The sequence below is a fragment of the Ornithorhynchus anatinus genome, chromosome 2, assembly GCF_004115215.2.
Source record: "Ornithorhynchus anatinus isolate Pmale09 chromosome 2, mOrnAna1.pri.v4, whole genome shotgun sequence".
Classification (NCBI taxonomy): Eukaryota; Metazoa; Chordata; class Mammalia; order Monotremata; family Ornithorhynchidae; genus Ornithorhynchus; species Ornithorhynchus anatinus.
The window spans coordinates 106800176-106817592 of NC_041729.1; the positions used below are offsets into that span (position 1 = coordinate 106800176).

The following is a 17417-nucleotide window of genomic DNA, read 5'->3' on the forward strand; positions in this document are numbered from 1 at the left end:
TGTGGACTAGTGGAAAGAGCCTAGGCTGGGAGCCAGAAGACCTGGGTTCCAATCCTGAATTTTTCACATACCTGTTATGTGAGCTTGGACAAATCACTAACTTCCCTGTGCTTCAATTCCCTTATTTGCAAAATTGGGATTCAATACTTGTTCTCCTTCCTACTTAGATTTTGAGTCCCATGTGGACCTGATGATCTTCTATCTACCCCAGTGCTTAGTACAATGCTTGACACATAGTAAGCCCTTAACAAATACCACAATTATTGTTATTATTATTATTGTTCTCATCCCAGTTTGACAAGTTAAGAAACTGAAGAACAGAAAAGTTAAGTGATTTGCCCAAGGTTATATAGCAGATAACTGGTAGGACTAAGACCAGAATCTAGGTCTTACTGGCTCCCATACTCTTCCCACCAGACCATCCTGCCTCCTTTCCTTGTTTCTTTCATTTTTAGTATTTTTGAATCATATAAATGAACTGAGGTGCTCCCATCCCCAGACACTGAAAGAAACCATAGCACATACTTGTCCAAAAGAATAACATAGCCATGTATTCAAATATATTTAATTTGAAAAAGCACCTTGTGTCTCATTTGGATTGAGGGATAACAGATAATATTCATTTTCATATCATTGACTATAGTCAGAAGAAAACACCCTTCCATCATAAAGCACATATAGTCCCTATAGAAGACAGACAGACACACACACACAAAGATACACACAGACACACATACACACATACTCATGGAGAATTCAGGGGCTTTAACAAGCACAGCTTTCTCATCAGAGAACTTTAAGCCATTCACTTGCTCCTTGTAACTTTATTGAAGCACAGGTAGTTCCCATATAGAAAATAAATTCTTCAGGGATGAAAACACTGTAGTTTATATTCTGCTGAGATGTTATGGGCATGTTTGTACAGCACAGTATCATATGCTAACCCCTTTTTCAAACTCTTGGACTCAGTCATTTCCGTAAGGCACAGTGGTCCCTAAGAAAGCTATCTAGGAGTTAACAAGGCATCTATGGGGGACCATTTGGAAAAATTATATGTCATAATAAAATCCCCACTTTCCAAATCAAGATGGCCCTTAGGACATCCACCCAAAAAGGCTGGAGTGAACACTCTAATTTGAAAATTCAAATTTGGGGCTGTAGACATGGGCGGTAAGGGCAAAGACCAGGTTTCCTGAGTGGGAGAACAGGCCTGTCACTTGGCATCACCTCAGACAGAGATGGGAGAACTAGTTAAGGGATGAAAGATGATGTCAGATCGGAGCGGCTGACCCCGAGGCAGAATGACAATACAGCACAAAACTTTCTTTTAAGTAAAACAGTTTCCAGAAGACGTTTCCATAAACCTATATCAGGTGATATAAGCCCATGGTATATTAAGAACTCTGAGTGGAGCTCCTTTGAAAAAAATCGAAGTCGTGTAGTGCAGTCTGTGATCCGGGCACTAGAGCGGCCCAAGGAAAGGGGCCTTAGGTGATGGTTATTTCCAGGCTAAGTAAATAATACCGTCCAATGATAACATCAATCCACCGGAAAAGCAATACAGCTCAACACAAAGCAAGATTTCCAAATATTTGACCATGGGAGAACCCTGAGAAGATATTTTGGGGGTTTCTAAGCAAATGCCAGTAGACTCTGAGGGTAAGCGTTCAAACATTCAGACCGTTTGTAGGTACAGAAACCCCAGGTGGTCTTCGGGTGGGCGGAGGACGTCTTGCCCCAGTGTCTCTATTCGGTTCTTCTTCAGTTGTAGTAGGTGCTGAAGGCATGTAAAATGTACAACAGCGTCGTGATGAAAGCAAAAAACTGAAAGACAAAAGGAGGACAGGCTCGGTCATGAACGACCTGGAATTCTATCGGCCACAACTCAGTTCATCTCAGACCCGTCCAGCCCAGTGGATCATCTTTGACAGTGGGAACACAGGGTGCTTGGAAGAACCGTATGTGATAGTTAATAATAATGTTGGTATTTGTTAAGCGCTTACTATGTGCAGAGCACTGTTCTAAGCGCTGGGGTAGATACAGGGTCATCAGGTTGTCCCACGTGAGGCTCACAGTTAATCCCCATTTTACAGATGAGGTAACTGAGGCACATAGAAGTTAAGTGACTTGCCCACAGTCACACAGCTGACAAGTGGCAGAGCCGGGAGTCGAAGATACACACAGACACACATATACACACACTCAGGGAGAATTCAGGGGCTGTAACAAGCACAGCTTTCTCATCAGAGAAAGAGAAGTGGAGCTGGGATTAGAACCCAAATCCTTCTGACTGCCAGGCCCATGTTCAATTCACTAGGCTATCTTGCTGTTACAGGCTGTCATAATATCCCGGCTGGATTATCGTGTCAGCCTTCTCTCTGACCTCCCTTTCTCCTGTCTCTCCCCGCTCAAGTCTATTCTTCATTCTGCTGCCCGGCTCATCTTCCTGCAGAAATGCTCTGGGCATGCCACTCCCCTTCTTAAAAACCTCCAGTGGTTGTCTATCAACCTCCGCAGGAAACAAAAGCTTCTCAAGGCTTTCCATCACCTTGCCCTCTCCTACCTCTCCTCCCTTCTCTCTTTCCACTGCCCACCCCGCACGCTCCGCTCCTCTGCCGCCCACCTCCTCACCGTCCCTCGGTCTCGCTTATCCCGCCATCGACCCCTGGACCACGTCCTCCCGCTGTCCTGGAATGCCCTCCCTCCTCACCTCCGCCAAACTAATTCTCTTCCCCTCTTCAAAGCCCTACTGAGAGCTCGCCTCCTCCAAGAGGCCTTCCCACACTGAGCTCCCCCTTTTCCCTCTGCTTCCTCTGCTCTCCCTCTACCCCCCTTCACCTCCCCTCAGCTAAGCCCCCTTTCCCCCTTTCCCTCTGCTCCTCCCCTCTCCCTTCCCCTCCCTCAGCACTGTGCTCGTCCGCTCATTTGTATATATTTTTATTACCCTTTTTATTTTGTTAATGAGATGTACATCCCCTTGATTCTATTTATTGCTATTGTTTTTGTCTGTCTGTCTCCCTCGATTAGACTGTAAGCCTGTCAATGGGCAGGGACTGTCTCTATCCATTGCTGATATGTACATTCCAAATGCTTAGTACAGTACTCTGCACATAGTAAGCGCTCAATAAATACTATTGAATGAATGAATGAATAGGTCATTCTCCTCCTCCTCCTCTTCCTCCTCCTCCTCTTCCTCCTCCTCCTCTTCCTCCTCCTCCTCTTCCTCCTCCTTTTCCTCCTCCTTCTTCCCCCCCTTCTCCTTCTCCTCCTCTTCCTCCTTCCTCCTCCTCCCCCCCTCCCCTCCTTTTCCTCCTCCTTTTTTCACACAATGCCCACGCCTGATGCCTACTTCAGGACCCTAAACAGGCTGAACAACAGGTGTGGGTGTGGATGTGGGTGAGGAGCCAGGTGGCACTGTCATGCTCTTGAAGCTCAGGCAGGGGAGAAAGGAGAAGGAATTCATTCCCCTTTCGCTGGAAACCAGTGGCCCTGGGGCAGGAGAGGATTAGCCTAGATGGCGGCTCCAGTTGCCTCTGGTGACTGTGCCTTTCAAGGCCACCTTAAGGAACGTCTGGTGAAAGAATCACACTCTATTTTGAAAGAACAGTTTGCTTTCTCCAAATCTGGAAAAGCCAACTTACCGTGGCAGCACAATTGAGTTGGTAGTTGACGGGGATAGAATTGCAGCTAAGTTGCTCGCTCTCCGATCGGATTGTCGCATTGGCTTGTAAAACGGCGGCACTCATATATAAAATTCCAGTGGTCCCGTGATAAAGACTGTCCTGAAATGACCCAGAGAAAGCTTGAGATTATTAACTTGTCAGAGGCAGGTGACGGCAGGAGGCCAGAAAGAAACCAAACCATCAGATCAGAGCCAGCCTGCTGAAGATTAGCCACAGAGTCTCCAGCCCCTTTTTCATCCCCATGGGGAGGTGTAATAATAATGATAATAATGATAATAATAATAATTGTGGTATTTGGTAAGCACTTACTATGTGCCAGGAACTGCACTAAACACTGGGGTGGAAAAGAGAGCAAATCGGGTTGAACACAGTCCCTGTCCCATGTGGGGCTTGCAGTCTCAACCCCCATTTTACAGATGAAGGTAACTGAGGCACAGAGAATTAAAGTGACTTGCCCAAGGTCACACAGCAGACCAGTGGCAGAGACAGGATTAGAACCCATGACTTTATGACTTCCAGGCCCATTCTCTGTCCATTCTCCCCTCGGCCACGCTGTTTCTCTATTAACCTGATTAACTTGTGTCTTCCCCAGCACTGAGAACATTGCTTGGCACATAGTGTAAGGTCTTAACAAATAAAACAATCATTATGATTATTAAGGGACCCCCGCCCACCAATAGCTCTCTGGAGTATCATTGCATGTCCTTACCCACACTCGCCAGGATTCGAACCTCCTATGAAATCCCAGCAGGTAAGAGAGCAGGAACATCAAGGAGATGAGAAACGAGGTGATGGACACGTACATAACCCATCCTTGCAACAAAGCGAAGCAGACTCTGGTGGCGGCCACCAGAATCCAGACCCAGCACCCAAATATCTGAAAAACAAGGAAACAAGGATGAGACCAGCAGGGAGTTAGATGGAGTTGACTGCTTTTCTCTCTGGGCTCTTGTCACCACCACCTAAATCCATTTGGATTCAATTTTTTATTTCCAAAGGAGCTGTTATAGGTTTCAGGGCAGATGTGCGGATGAGAAGTGGAGTGGCCTAGGGGAAAGGGCACGGGCCTAGGAGTCAGAGGACCTGGGTTCTAATCCCAGTTCTGCCACTTGCCCACTGTGTGACCTTGGGTAGGTCATTTCACTTCTCAGGGTCTCAGTTTCCTCAATTATGAAATGGGGAGTAACTACTTAATCTTCCTATTACCTAAACAGTAAGCTCCATGTGGGGGTCAGTCAGTCAGTCAGTCAATCATATTTATTGAGTGCTTAGTGTGTGCAGAGCACTGCCCTAAGCATTTGGGAGAGTACAATATAACAGTAGAATAATACAACAATATGGGACAGGGACTGCGTTCAACCTGATTAACTTGTATCTACCCCAGTGCTTAGAACAGTGTTTGACACTTAATAAGACTTAACAAATGCCATAATTATTATAAATCATTTTCAATTTTTACTATATTGGTCAGTCTCTGTGTGTCAGTTAAAAACCTCCTCTTGTCAAAAATCATCATCATCATCATCATCAGTGGTATTGATTGAGCACTTACAGTATACTAAGTACTTGGGAAAGTACAGTACACAGCGTGGCTTAATGGAAAGAGCCCGCTCTTGGGAGTGAGAGGATGTGGGTTCTAATCCCACCTTCGCCACATGTCTACGGTGTGTGGCCTTGGGCAAACCACTTAACTTCTCTGTGCTTCAGTTACCTCATCTATACAAGGGAGATTAAGACTGTGGGCCCCAAGTGGGACAACCTGATTACCTTGTATCTACCCCGGCACTTAGAACAGTGTTTGGCATACAGTAAGAGCTTAACAAATGCCGCAATTATTATTACAACAGAGTTGGTAGGCATATACCCTGCCCACAATGATCTTAGAGTCTGGGGGGGAAACAGATATTACTGTAAATAATTTATAATAAATGATTTATAGATATGTAGATATGCTGCGGGGCTGAGGGGGAGGCGAGTATCAGATGCTCGAAGGTTACAGGTCCATGGGCATAGATGGCGCAGACATTGATTAGATCTCACAGAACTTTGAAGATTAAGTATTCGAAGGCCCCGATAACCTGTTACTCACTCTCACCACCACTTTCCATCTCTTTCCTCGGCTCATCCTGTCGATGGAGGCCGTGGGGATTCTGCTTCCTCAAATCCTGTCAACCTAATTAGTCAGTTTGGGAATGATCCAAGTTCTGTGCTTCTCTCTCTTGGGCCTAATTTTCACATATTTTAGAGCTTCATGTTACTTCCACCTTTCGGGCCAGGGGAAAAGTAGTGAAATTCCCATCAGTCAACTAGTTCTTGTTAATGATAATAATGGTAGATAGTAAATGCCTTAGGGGCAGGGAACGTGTCTATAAACTCCAATATATTGTCCTCTCCCAAGTGCTTAATACAATGCTCTTCACACAAGAAGTGCTCAATAAATGTAACTGATCGATCGATTAATGATGATAATAATTGGGTTTGGTAGAAGGGGAGTTTGAAACTAATGGCCAAGATGAGAGCTTCTGAAGTATCTGTTCATTTCAATTTTCCATGCTTTCCCTTTCCCAAACGAGCACAGATAACTGAGTACAAGCACAGCGGGAACAGTAAGCGATGCCCTGTGATTCGGCAGCCTCAGGCTAACATCTGTGGATCCTTAGGTTCCTGGGGTGTCTGTTAGAATTGGCTTTTATGGATAGTTTCCCACCCAATTCTATAGATGTGTTTGCAGTTCCAGACTTGGCCATCCGGAAAAATGCTTCGGCCTTGGCACCCAGCATCATCCTCGTCACGAGGACGGACCAGCTGCCCTCCAGAAGGTCCCAGTGCTCAGCCATCCAATGGCACATGCCATTTGAATAGCAGGCTGCAATGAGACCACCCTATCTGCTATCTGGAGTGGAAACCATAAAGAACCTCTTTCCAGCATGCCATGGGGCTGCAGTTCGTGCTTGAATGGTTGCTTTTGTTCAAGATAGGGAAAAACACCTTTCTAGCTAGCTGTTTCTCTTCATAGTACACCCACCAAGAGGTCATTTTCCAGCCCCAAATTCCCACCCCCACACAAAATGGCACTGGGCCCGAAAACCAAGGGGCCAGAGCCGTGACCCTGTGTGTAATAACACCAAGTCTTCCCCAAAGGGCTTCAAAATCAGATCTCTCATTTCATCCTCCTAATATCCTTGTGAGACTGGGAGAGGCAGGTATCCTTGTTATTTTTTTTTTGAATGATATTTGTTAAGCGCTTACTTTGTTCCAGGCACTGTACTAAACACTGGGGTAGTTACAAGGCTGTACTAAACACTGGGGTAGTTACAAGGTAGTCAGACGGACACAGTCCGTGTTCCACATGGGGCTCACATTCTTAATCCCCATTTTACAGATGAGGTCCCTGAAGCCCAGAGAAGTTAAGTGACTTGCCCAAGGTCACATAGAACCCAGGTCCTTCTGACCCCCAGGCCTCTGCTCTCTCCACTAGGGCATGCTGCCCTCCTACCTTCCCTCCCAATTCACAGGTGAGGAAACTGAGGTACAGAATAGTTCAGTGATTTTTCCAGGGTCATTCAGCAAGCCGGGGGCAGAGCTGAGTCTAGAACTTGGGACTCCTGACCTCCAGACATGTTGCCTTTTCAACAGATCAGGCCGCTTCCTAGATAGTTCCTTGGCTGTTACTCCCAGATTGTGGCTTCTTCTTCTGCCAGTTCACTCCCAAATGGATGTACAAACCGATGCTCTTCCGCATTCATTTGTTCATTCATTCAACTGTATTTATTGAGTGCCTACTGTTTTCATAGCAGATACAATCAGTCCCTTTAATGCAAGGGGCCTCTCAGCGTCAGCTCCAACCCCTGAGGGACCCAGGCTGCTCATGCTAAGGCAGAGCAAATTCTGGACTGGGATCTTAGATCTATCCAAAGGCCACGATTGAATCAGCCAATCAAAGCAAGTTTCAGGCTACTCTCCTCTGGGCTACTTAGGGTGGTCCCCGTGGCCAGGGCTCCCCCTAAAGTCCTGTCCTTCCAAAGCCTCCTCCTTGGGCCACCAAGCTACTCTGACCGGAGCACTGCACAATGGCAAGATAAGTTACCTAGTGGGTAGAGTGTGGGCCTGGAAGTCAGAAGGACCTGGGTTATAATCCGGCTCCACCACTTGTCTGCTGCGTGACCTCGGGCGAGTCACTTAGCCTCTCTGTGCCTCAGTTCCCTCATCCGTAAAATGGGGAGTAAGACTGTGAGCTCTATGTGGGACAGGGACAGTGACCAATCTGATTTACTTGTATCTACCCCAGCGCTTAGTACAGTGCCTGGCATATAGTAAGCACTTAACAAGTACCACAGTTATTATTATTAAACATTTGGCCATGACATTCACTCAGTTAATCCAAGCTTCATAGAGGCCAACAGTCCAACTGGCATTTTTGTCAATTCTGATGCCAAATTGTGTTCACATGCTTGGTGGTATATGCCTGGGGATTTTTTCAGAAAGTAAGCACTGGCTGACTGCTTGAATATAAATTGGCCAAATAAATACATTATTTTTCCAGGCAACTGTTTGACAGCAGAGTATCACGCATAAATTGGTAGGTGATGATACTAGGTGCAATCTGGACAGAAGAAAAAAACAAACAAACAAACAAGCACACCTCCGCCCAGCTCCACCCTGAGATTGGATTTTGAGGTTTCCTTTTTGAGGCCTGCATCCAGTAACTTGCTGGTATTTGGTGACAAACCCTTAGCTCATTCCTGATATGGGTGGGGATGAGAAGTTACAAATGTCACAGCCCAATTCCCTGGAACATTTTAATGCTGGCCTCACAGAAGGAATGCTGGGAATCAGGGGAGCTGGCTCTGCCACTTTTCTTCTGTGTGACCTTGGGCAAATCATTTAACTGTGCTTCAGTTTTCTTATCCGTAAAAGGGGGATTTAATACCTGTTCTCCCTCCTACTTAGACTGTGAGCCACATGTAGGACGGGGATTGCATAGGATATGCGTATATTGTATCTATCCCAGCACAGATACCTTAGTACAGAGCTTGGCACATAGTAAGCATTTCAAAAAATACAACAATAATAATAGTTAATGCAGGAATTATTATGGTTGGCAGGGAACGTGTCTGCCAACTCTGTTGTGCTATACTCTCACAAGTGCTTAGTACCATGTTCTGGTCACAGTAGATGCTCACTAAATACCATTTTTGATGATGATAATGATGAGAACTAATGATTGATTTGCCCAAGGAGGGTCTGAGCTCCAAGAGATGGAACCATCATAGGTGATTCTGGAGGCATGGAGCTAGAGTAGGAAGTCTTCGGGAATTTCCTGGCCACAGTGTGGTTCTAAGAGCCAGTGAACATTTGTCAAAGAAGACAGGTGCTTCTTCTCCTCAGAGACAAGTAGTGCCTGAAGCAAAGGGATACAACCTTTTCAAAGTGAGAGTTCAGGAGAGATATCAGGAGTAGTGCAGGAAAAAAGAGTCATTTCTACCTTAGGCCCTGCAGCTTTCCTGAAAGTGGTTTTTCAGAAAGGGAAATCCAGGGCTTGGCAGATCTGAGGGAGGGGCGGGGAGTGTCAGGCAGAAGGAGAGGTTAAACGATGGGTCATAGATGGGAGAGTTGTGAGAGAGTACACTTAGAACGCTCACCTGGCAGGAACAAGGAGTGTGAGGGGGGACAGAAAGAGGAGCAGGAGAAGAGTGAAACTGAGTGAGAAGGAGGAAGTGGGAAGACAGCCTCAAATCCAATGACTAGGAATTGTTTTTTTTCTGGAGAAATGGTACTTGAGGTCTTCGAGGAGGGAAGCGATGTGTTCCAAATGGCACTTCCCGTGTAAGCTTGTTGTGGACAGGGAACATGTCTACCAACTCTATTCTATTGTTACTCTCCCAAGTGCTTAGTACAGTGCTCTGTACACAGTAAGTGCTTAATAAATACAACTAATGGATGATCCCGGCGGCTGGTGGCCTGGAGGCTGTTAAGGAGGTGGTTGTGTTATCCAGGTAGCAAGGCCTGGGAGCAGAGCAGTGGATGTAAGTAAAGAGAGGTAGAGGAAAAACTGGCATGATTTAGGCTCAGACTAATTGTGAAAAGTAAAAGAAAGAGAGGAGTCAAGACTGGGAGCTTCTGAGTCAGGGAGGGTAGGAAAAGAAGAGAAGTTGAAGAGTTCAATTTTTGCCCTTTTAACCCCAAGGCACGAGTCTGTGAGAGGTCAGCACTGGTTGGGTATTGTACTCTACCAAATGCTTAGTACAGTGCTCTGCACATAGTAAGCACTCAATAAATAAGATTGATTGATTGACTGAGGTAGATTTGGCAGAGATGGGATAGGTGAATCTGTATAAATGGATGAGGTGCCTGAGAAAGTATAGAATCAGGACAGAAGCCCTTCAGCCCCCCCAGAAAAGGGATTGCATCTTCCAACTCCCTTGTTTTGGACTCTCCCAGGAGCCTTGTATAGTGTTCGCTCATAGTCAGAGCACAATAAATACCACTGATTGATCACTTGAAAAGAGATGCAGTGTGGCCTATTGGATAGAACATGGGCCTGAGAATCAAAATTCGGTTCAAATCCCGGTTCTGTTGCCTGTCTGTTTGACCTTGGGCAAGTCACTTCACTTCATGGGAAGCAGCGTGGCACAGTGGAAAGAGCCTGGGCTTCGGAGTCAGAGGTCATGGGTTCGACTCCTGACTCTGCCACTTGTCAGCTGTGTGACTGTGGGCGAGTCACTTAACTTCTCTGTGCCTCAGCTACCTCATCTGTAAAATGGGGATTAACTGTGAGCCTCAAGTGGGACAACCCGTTTACCCTGTATCTACCCCAGTGCTTCGAACAGTACTCTGCACGTAGTAAGCGCTTAACAAATACCATTATTATTATTATTATTATTATTCTTTGTGCCTCAGTTACCTCATGTGTAAAATGGGGTGAAGACTGTGAGCCCCATGTGGGACATGGACTGTGTCGAACCCGATTAAACTTGTATCAACCCCAATCCTTACTAAAGTGCCTGGCACATAATAAAGGCTTAGGAAATACCATAAAGAAAAAAAAGTGAATAAAGTGCAGCCTCTTCCAGAAGTCCCTGGGCAAATGGCCCTCATCTTTTTGGAGTAGTGCAGGGGCTGAAACAGGGAGTGGCTTGGGTGGGAGCACAACCTGCAGATGAGAGAGAGCCACCCCAATCCAGTCATTCCAGAAGGAAGTTCTATCTCCTGATGTAGAATGGCGGGGAATGTCCTGCCTCTGATCTGGGATGCCCTCCCCCTTCATATCTAAAAGACGATCACTCTCCCCACCTTCGAAACCTTACTGGAGGCACATCTCTTCCAAGAGGATTTCCCTGACTAGGTCTTCTTTTCTTCTTCTCCGACTCCCTAAGTACTAGGTGTGGAGGATACAAACAAATTGGGTGGGACACAGTCCTGGTCCCACATGGGCCTCACAATCTTAATCCCCATTTTACAGTTGAGATAACTGAGGCTCAGAGAACTGAAGTGCCTTTCCCAGGGTCACACAGCAGGCAAGTGACAGAGCTGGGATTAGAGCCCAGGTCCTTCTGACTCCCAGACCTGTGCTCTAGCCATTAGGGACAACTCTTCCGAATGAAAGAATCGATGTGGTACAGCAACTCAAATGGGTCCCCTCCCCTGTGATCTGGGCAGGGAAGAGAACTCCCTGCTAATGGCAGAGGTAACATCAGGGTTATTGGATCTTCCATAAGTGATGGGCATAAATGCTGAGCCCAGTGAGGATCGAGCAGGACAAAGTCCTGCAAGCACACCCAGCTCTCTCCTTGGTTCGGAATGACTGCACCTTGCCCAGCAGCCATACCCTTCCACCTGCTTCTCCCTCGTGTTCAGGCTTCAACCCCAAAAGAAGAAGGTAAAAAAATTAATTCATTCATTCAATTGTATTTATTGAGCACTTACTGTGTCCAGAGCACTGTACTAAGTGCTTGGAAAGTACAATTCAGCAACAGATAGAGATAATCCCTTCCTTTAAAAAATGAAACCGAAGGCAAACCCATGCACTCCCCTCAGATTTCAGAGGAGTGGCAGTGTTTAGGCTCAACCCGTGGAAACTCAGGAATCGAAGTGCATGCCAGGCTAATAAATTCATATTTGGTTTCAAAAAGGAAGGCATGTGAAAGGTATAACTTCAATTACTGGTCTTCCCACATAGCATAGCTAGCTAGAGAGTAGCCAACACCTAATTCCTCTGCTCGGGGGCTGTCATCATTTTCTTGTCAACTTCTATTTGCCTTTTCCTACCCTTTGTGTGATCATGAAGTAGCAGAGTTTCTGTCTTTGGCAGGCCTCTTTCTCACACTGCAATGCTCCCTAAGGGTCCCCCCACCCCACCCTCCATAAGGCGGGGAGGGAAATATTTGACCCAGTTTGCCCCAGTGCCTTAAATGTAAGCTCTTCCGCTAGCCTGTAAGCTCCTTGAGGGCGGAAATCCATCAATTAAGGCTATTTATTGGACATTCACTGTGTGGAGAGCATTGTTCTAAGCACTTGTTCTAAGCACTACAAAAGAGTCGGTAGACACATTCCCTGTGTCTTACAATCTATGAGTTTACAGTGAGTTTACAATAATCCTATGGTATTTATTGACTGCTTACTGCATGCAGAGCATCATATTAAGTGCTAGGGAGTGTACAATACAAGAGAGTTGATAGACTCATTCTCTGCCCTTAAGGAGTCTACAGTTTAGTGGAGGAGGCAGATATTAAAATAAATTGTCTATGTACGTAAGTGCTGTGGGGCTGAGGGTGGGGTGAATGTCAAGGGATTAAAGGGTTCAGATCCAAATGTGTAGGATGACACAGAAGGGAGAAGGAGTAAGGGAAATGAGAGTTTCCGAGAACTTGGTATGATGCTTTGCCCACAGTAAGTGCTCAATAAATAGCACTGATTGAAATGCTTGCATATATGAGACCGTCAGGTGGAAGACACACCCTCCTTTAAAAGCAAAGGGGGAAGCTACCTTTACCACATTTGGGGATCAGACCTCATCAAAAACTTCAAGCTGCTAAATATGCAAAGTTTCTGGGCTCTTTAAGACCTCTTAGATTAGCCGGATTATTATATGAGGTTGGAAGAAAGCCAGCAAGAATACTTCCAGTAGCAAGTCGTTTCAGAGGGGTGTCTGATTTAATAATGGTTCTAGTGCCTAGAACCTTGCAGATGTTCAAAATAAAAGTAAATTATTGTAATGAGACACCCTTCAAGGTCTTCAGAGAAGACTTTTTTTATGGTAATTATGAAACACACACTGTATTCCAAGTACTGTGGTATGTATGAGCTAATCTGGTTGGACACATGGGCCTCCTAGTCTTAGTCCTGATTTTGCTTACGAGGTAACTGAGGCACAGAGAAGTGACTTACCCAAGGTCATGCACCAGATAAATGGCAGAGCCAGAATTAGAACCCAGGTCCTCTGACTCCCAGGTCTGTCCTCCTTCTACTAGGTTTCCCCCTAGACATCTGAGCAAGCTCCTTTCTCTACAGACAAATGATAGTACCTCTCTGGACCCTCTCAGAGGTCAAACTCTACTTCTGGGCTAGGTACAGTTTCCAAAGCAACCTACATACTATCTTGAGTTCACAAATTCCATCTGGATTTGCCTACTGCAAGTCAAAAAAACTCTCTCAAACCTAAGGAGGGCCTTTTTAAATGCAGCCCCAGTTTAAATGCTTCCAAGCAGTGTGGCTCAGTTGAAAGAGCACGGGCTTGGGAGCCAGAGTTCATGGGCTCGAATCCCGACTCTGCGACTTGTGTGACTTTGGGCAAGTCACTTAACTTCTCAGTGCCTCAGTTCCCTCATCTGTAAAATGGGGATTAAGAGTGGGAGCCACCATGTGGAATATGAACTGTGTCCAACCTGCTTAATTTAGATCTACCCCAGGGATAAGTACAGTACCTGGCACATAGTACTCTCCCAAGCCCTTAGTATAATGTTTTGCACATAGTAAGTGTTCAATAAACAATACGATAAAAATAAATACATAAAGGAAAAAAAAAGTGACAAGCCCTACCTACCTGGAGCTTATAGGGAAGAAAGAGGGAGTGGGGATGTATGGGTCCAGTGAAGTCATTTCACTTTTCTCTGTGCATCAGTTATCTCATCTGTATGATGGGGATTAAGAATGTGAGCCCGATGTGGGACAGGAACTGTGTCCAACCCAATTTGCTTGTATTCTCTCCTGAGTGCTTAGTACAGTGCCTGGCACATATTAAGTGCTTAACAAATATGACAAATGCCACCTGGCTCTGCTAGTCCAATTAGTTTCCTCTTAAAGAGTCAGGGGTGGTACCCTTCTTCCCAGAACGCAACCAGACCCCACTAGTAACCAATCATTCAATCGATGATATTTACTGAATTATTTAATTATTAAATTACAGGTGTGTACCTAAGTGCAATGGGGCTGAGGTTGAATAAAGGGAGCAAATCACGCTGATGTAAAAGGAAGGGGGAGAAAAGGAAGTGAGGGGTAAGTCAGGGAAGTCCTCTGCCCAGAAACCAGATCATATGACTCCCAGGCCTGTGCTCTGAGCAACCCTACTTAATAATGTTGGTATTTGTTAAGCGCTTACTATGTGCAGAGTACTGTTCTAAGCACTGGGGGAGATACAGGGTCATCAGGTTGTCCTGCGTGAGGCTCACAGTTAACCCCCATTTTACAGATGAGGTAACTGAGGCCCAGAGAAGTTAAGTGACTCGCCCACAGTCACACAGCTGACAAGTGGCAGAGCCACTTCACACCATGTGGAAGCTTACCTCCTCCAGGAGGCCTTCCCGGACTAAGCCCCCCTTTTCCTCTGCTTCCCCTCCCCTCCCGACTCCCAGGCCTGTGCTCTATCCACCATGCTGCTTCTCTTTTCTGCCTGTTATGTCCCCCAACCCCCTGAGGGCCTTTTCTGTCAGGACACAGCTGGCCTCACCAAGTAGTTAGGCCAGAGGCTGCAGGGAGGAAATGCGCCCCGAGGTCACGGCCGCACGGGCTCCGGGTGAAATCACATCTCAGGAAGGGGAGAAGTCCCATTCCAAGGAAGGTAGGAGAGGCTGATGCAACAGTGAATTAACAACAATTATAAATAATAATAATGATGATAGTAATGCCTGGTTCCAGTGCAATCCGGGTGGTTCTGATCCTAATCAATCAATCAATCAGTCATTTTCAGTGGGCTCCTCCTCTGGGTGGAGCACTATCCTAAGTAACCCCTTGGGTGTGTAGAATAGAATCAGCAGACATGATGCCTGCCCTCAATTAGCTTATAGTATATATAGAGAAAAATCAATTACAGGTAGGAGAAGGAGGAAAAGGGTAAATGTACATAGATGATGGGGTATGTAACAGTGCTTTGCTCATAGTAAGCGCTTAACAAATGCCATTATTATTATTATTATGTAAAGTATGTACCTAAGTGGAGAAGCAGCGTGGCCTAGAAGAAAGATCACGAGATTGGGAGTCAGGAGACCTGGGTTCTAGAGTTGGCTCTTCCACCTGTCTGTTGTGTGACCTTGGGCAAGACACTTAACGTCCCCGCGTCTCACTTTCATTTGTTTATTTATGTATATTAATGTCTGTCTCCCCCTCTAGACTGTTTGCTCGTTGAGGGCAAGGAAGGTATCTGTTTGTGGTTGTACTCTCCCAAGCTCTTAGTATAGTGTTTTGCACACAGTAAGTGCTCAATAAATACTATCAGATTAATAAATTGGGGATTCAATACTTACTCTCCCTCTCCCTCAGACTGGGAGCCTCTTGAGGACCAGAAACTGTTTCTGACCTGGTTATCCTCTATCTAGCCTAGTGCTCAGCACATAGTAAGTGCTTAATCAATATCATTCTTGTAGTTTGGGGAGGTTGAGAGGCTTAAGTGACAGGGTGGTGTGGAAATAAAGTGGCGATTGAGAGGACATAGAACGGGGTGATTGGAAGTTTCTTTAAGGACAGATGCTCGGGAACGGACATTTTACATTGACAGATTTTACTTAGGAATTGTTTCTCTCTTCAGGTTTCAGTCCTTGGTGGGAAACCTGTCTTCTCTGTCTTCCCAAACAACCCCTCTGGGGTCATCTTTTTCCAGCCAGAGAAAAAGATGGAATCCGCAGGGACACAGAGACGCAAAGGGAGAGAAACAGAGGCTCTCCCTCTTCCTCCACCCACACACACTGCAGAATTCAAACACTTGCAACAGAAAAGGGGGTGAGGGACAGAGGGAGACAGAGTTTTGGAGGGTTAAAGGAAAACACACCCAGAGAGTTGGTTGGCCTATTTTTGCCAGAAGGCCAGCTGCTTGCTCCAAGTTGGAGACATCTTCTGCCTGCCACTGATAGCTTGGTAGGATTCTGGGGTGAGGGTGGGGCACCAGTAGTCCCTAATCCAGCATTTATTCATTCAGTCATATTTACTGAGTGCTTACTGTGTGCAAAGCACTGTATGAACAGCGTATAAGGGTGAAGTTTGGGGGTTAGAGCCAGCTAGGGCAGAAACCCCTTCATCAAAGAATAGTGTGATCTTGTGTAAAGTACCATGGCCTGAGAGTCAAAAGACCTGGGTTCTAATTTTGGCTCTTGCAGTTATCTGCTGTGTGACCTTGGGCAAGTCACTTACCTTTCCTATGCCTCAGTTTCCTCATCTAAAAATGGGGGTTCAATGCCCGTTCTCCCTCCTACTTAGACAGTGAGCCCCATGTGGGGCAAGGACTGATTAACTTGTATCTACTCCAGTGCTTGACAACAGAGTAAGTGTGTAACAAATAACATCAAAAGAATAACAACAGAGCCACTGGGTAACCTGCAGACTTTTGAAATCCAATCTTTTGAAACATTATGTAAGGGAACTGACTGAGATTCCTTTTCTCACAGGTTTCTTTTAGGATGGCTGGACAATCCACTTAGAAAGCTTTATGAGAAATTGCATTTCTGATAGTAAGCCCACCCAGGAAGCCCTAAATGCAGGAAGAATCCCGATTGCCTTCAGGATTTTCTTGGCTTGTCCTTGGTCAGTCGGCCCCCTCCCACTGCCTGAGCCTCTGCCAATTGTCCCCCTGGGATTTGAGAGGGTAATAATGGGGCAAACCGGAGCAGGCTCACCTGCAGGCAAGACAGGTGTTTTTTTTTAAAGGTATTTTTTAAGTGCTTACTATATGTTAGGTACTCTATTAAGTGCTGGGGTAGATACAAGCTAATCAGGCTGGACAAAGTCCACATCCCACATGGGGCTCACAGTTTTAATCCCCGTTTTTACAGATAAGGGAACTGATCCTTTAATGCTAACCTTCTCTCTGTACCTCTATCTCGTCTATCTTGTCGCTGACCTCTCGCCCACATTCATTCATTAATTCATTCAATAGTATTTACTGAGTGCTTACTATGTGCAGAGCACTGTACTAAGCGATGGGAAAGTACATGTCGGCAACAGATAGAGACAATCCCTACGCTGCAATGGGCTCACAGCCTAGGAGGGGGAGACACACAACAAAACAAGTAAACGGGCATCAATAGCATCAAAATAGATAAATAGAATTATAGATATATACACATCATTAATAAAAATAAACAGAATAATAAATATGTGCAAATATACACAAGTGCTGTGGGGTAGGGAAGGGTGATGGGGAGGGGAGGAGGAACATCCTACCTCTGGCCTGGAATGCCCTCTTTCCTCATATCAGACAGATAATAGCTCTTCCCCACTTCAAAGCCTTAATGAAGGCACATCTCCTCC

At 45.7% G+C, this 17417-nt stretch overlaps 1 protein-coding gene across 1 annotated transcript in view; it reads right to left on the reverse strand.

Annotated features, from left to right (window-relative positions):
• Positions 1 to 549: 549 nt before the first annotated feature.
• The window catches only part of MALL (mal, T cell differentiation protein like), a 38124-nt gene continuing 21256 nt past the window's right edge, over positions 550 to 17417 (reverse strand). The window contains exons 2-4 of the mRNA XM_001510134.6: positions 4393 to 4560; positions 3642 to 3782; positions 550 to 1824 (exon numbers count right to left, since the gene is read on the reverse strand). Of these exons, the coding sequence (XP_001510184.1) occupies positions 1762 to 1824; positions 3642 to 3782; positions 4393 to 4560 (372 nt within the window). The 3' untranslated portion in view covers positions 550 to 1761. The remainder of the gene's footprint in view (positions 1825 to 3641; positions 3783 to 4392; positions 4561 to 17417) is intronic.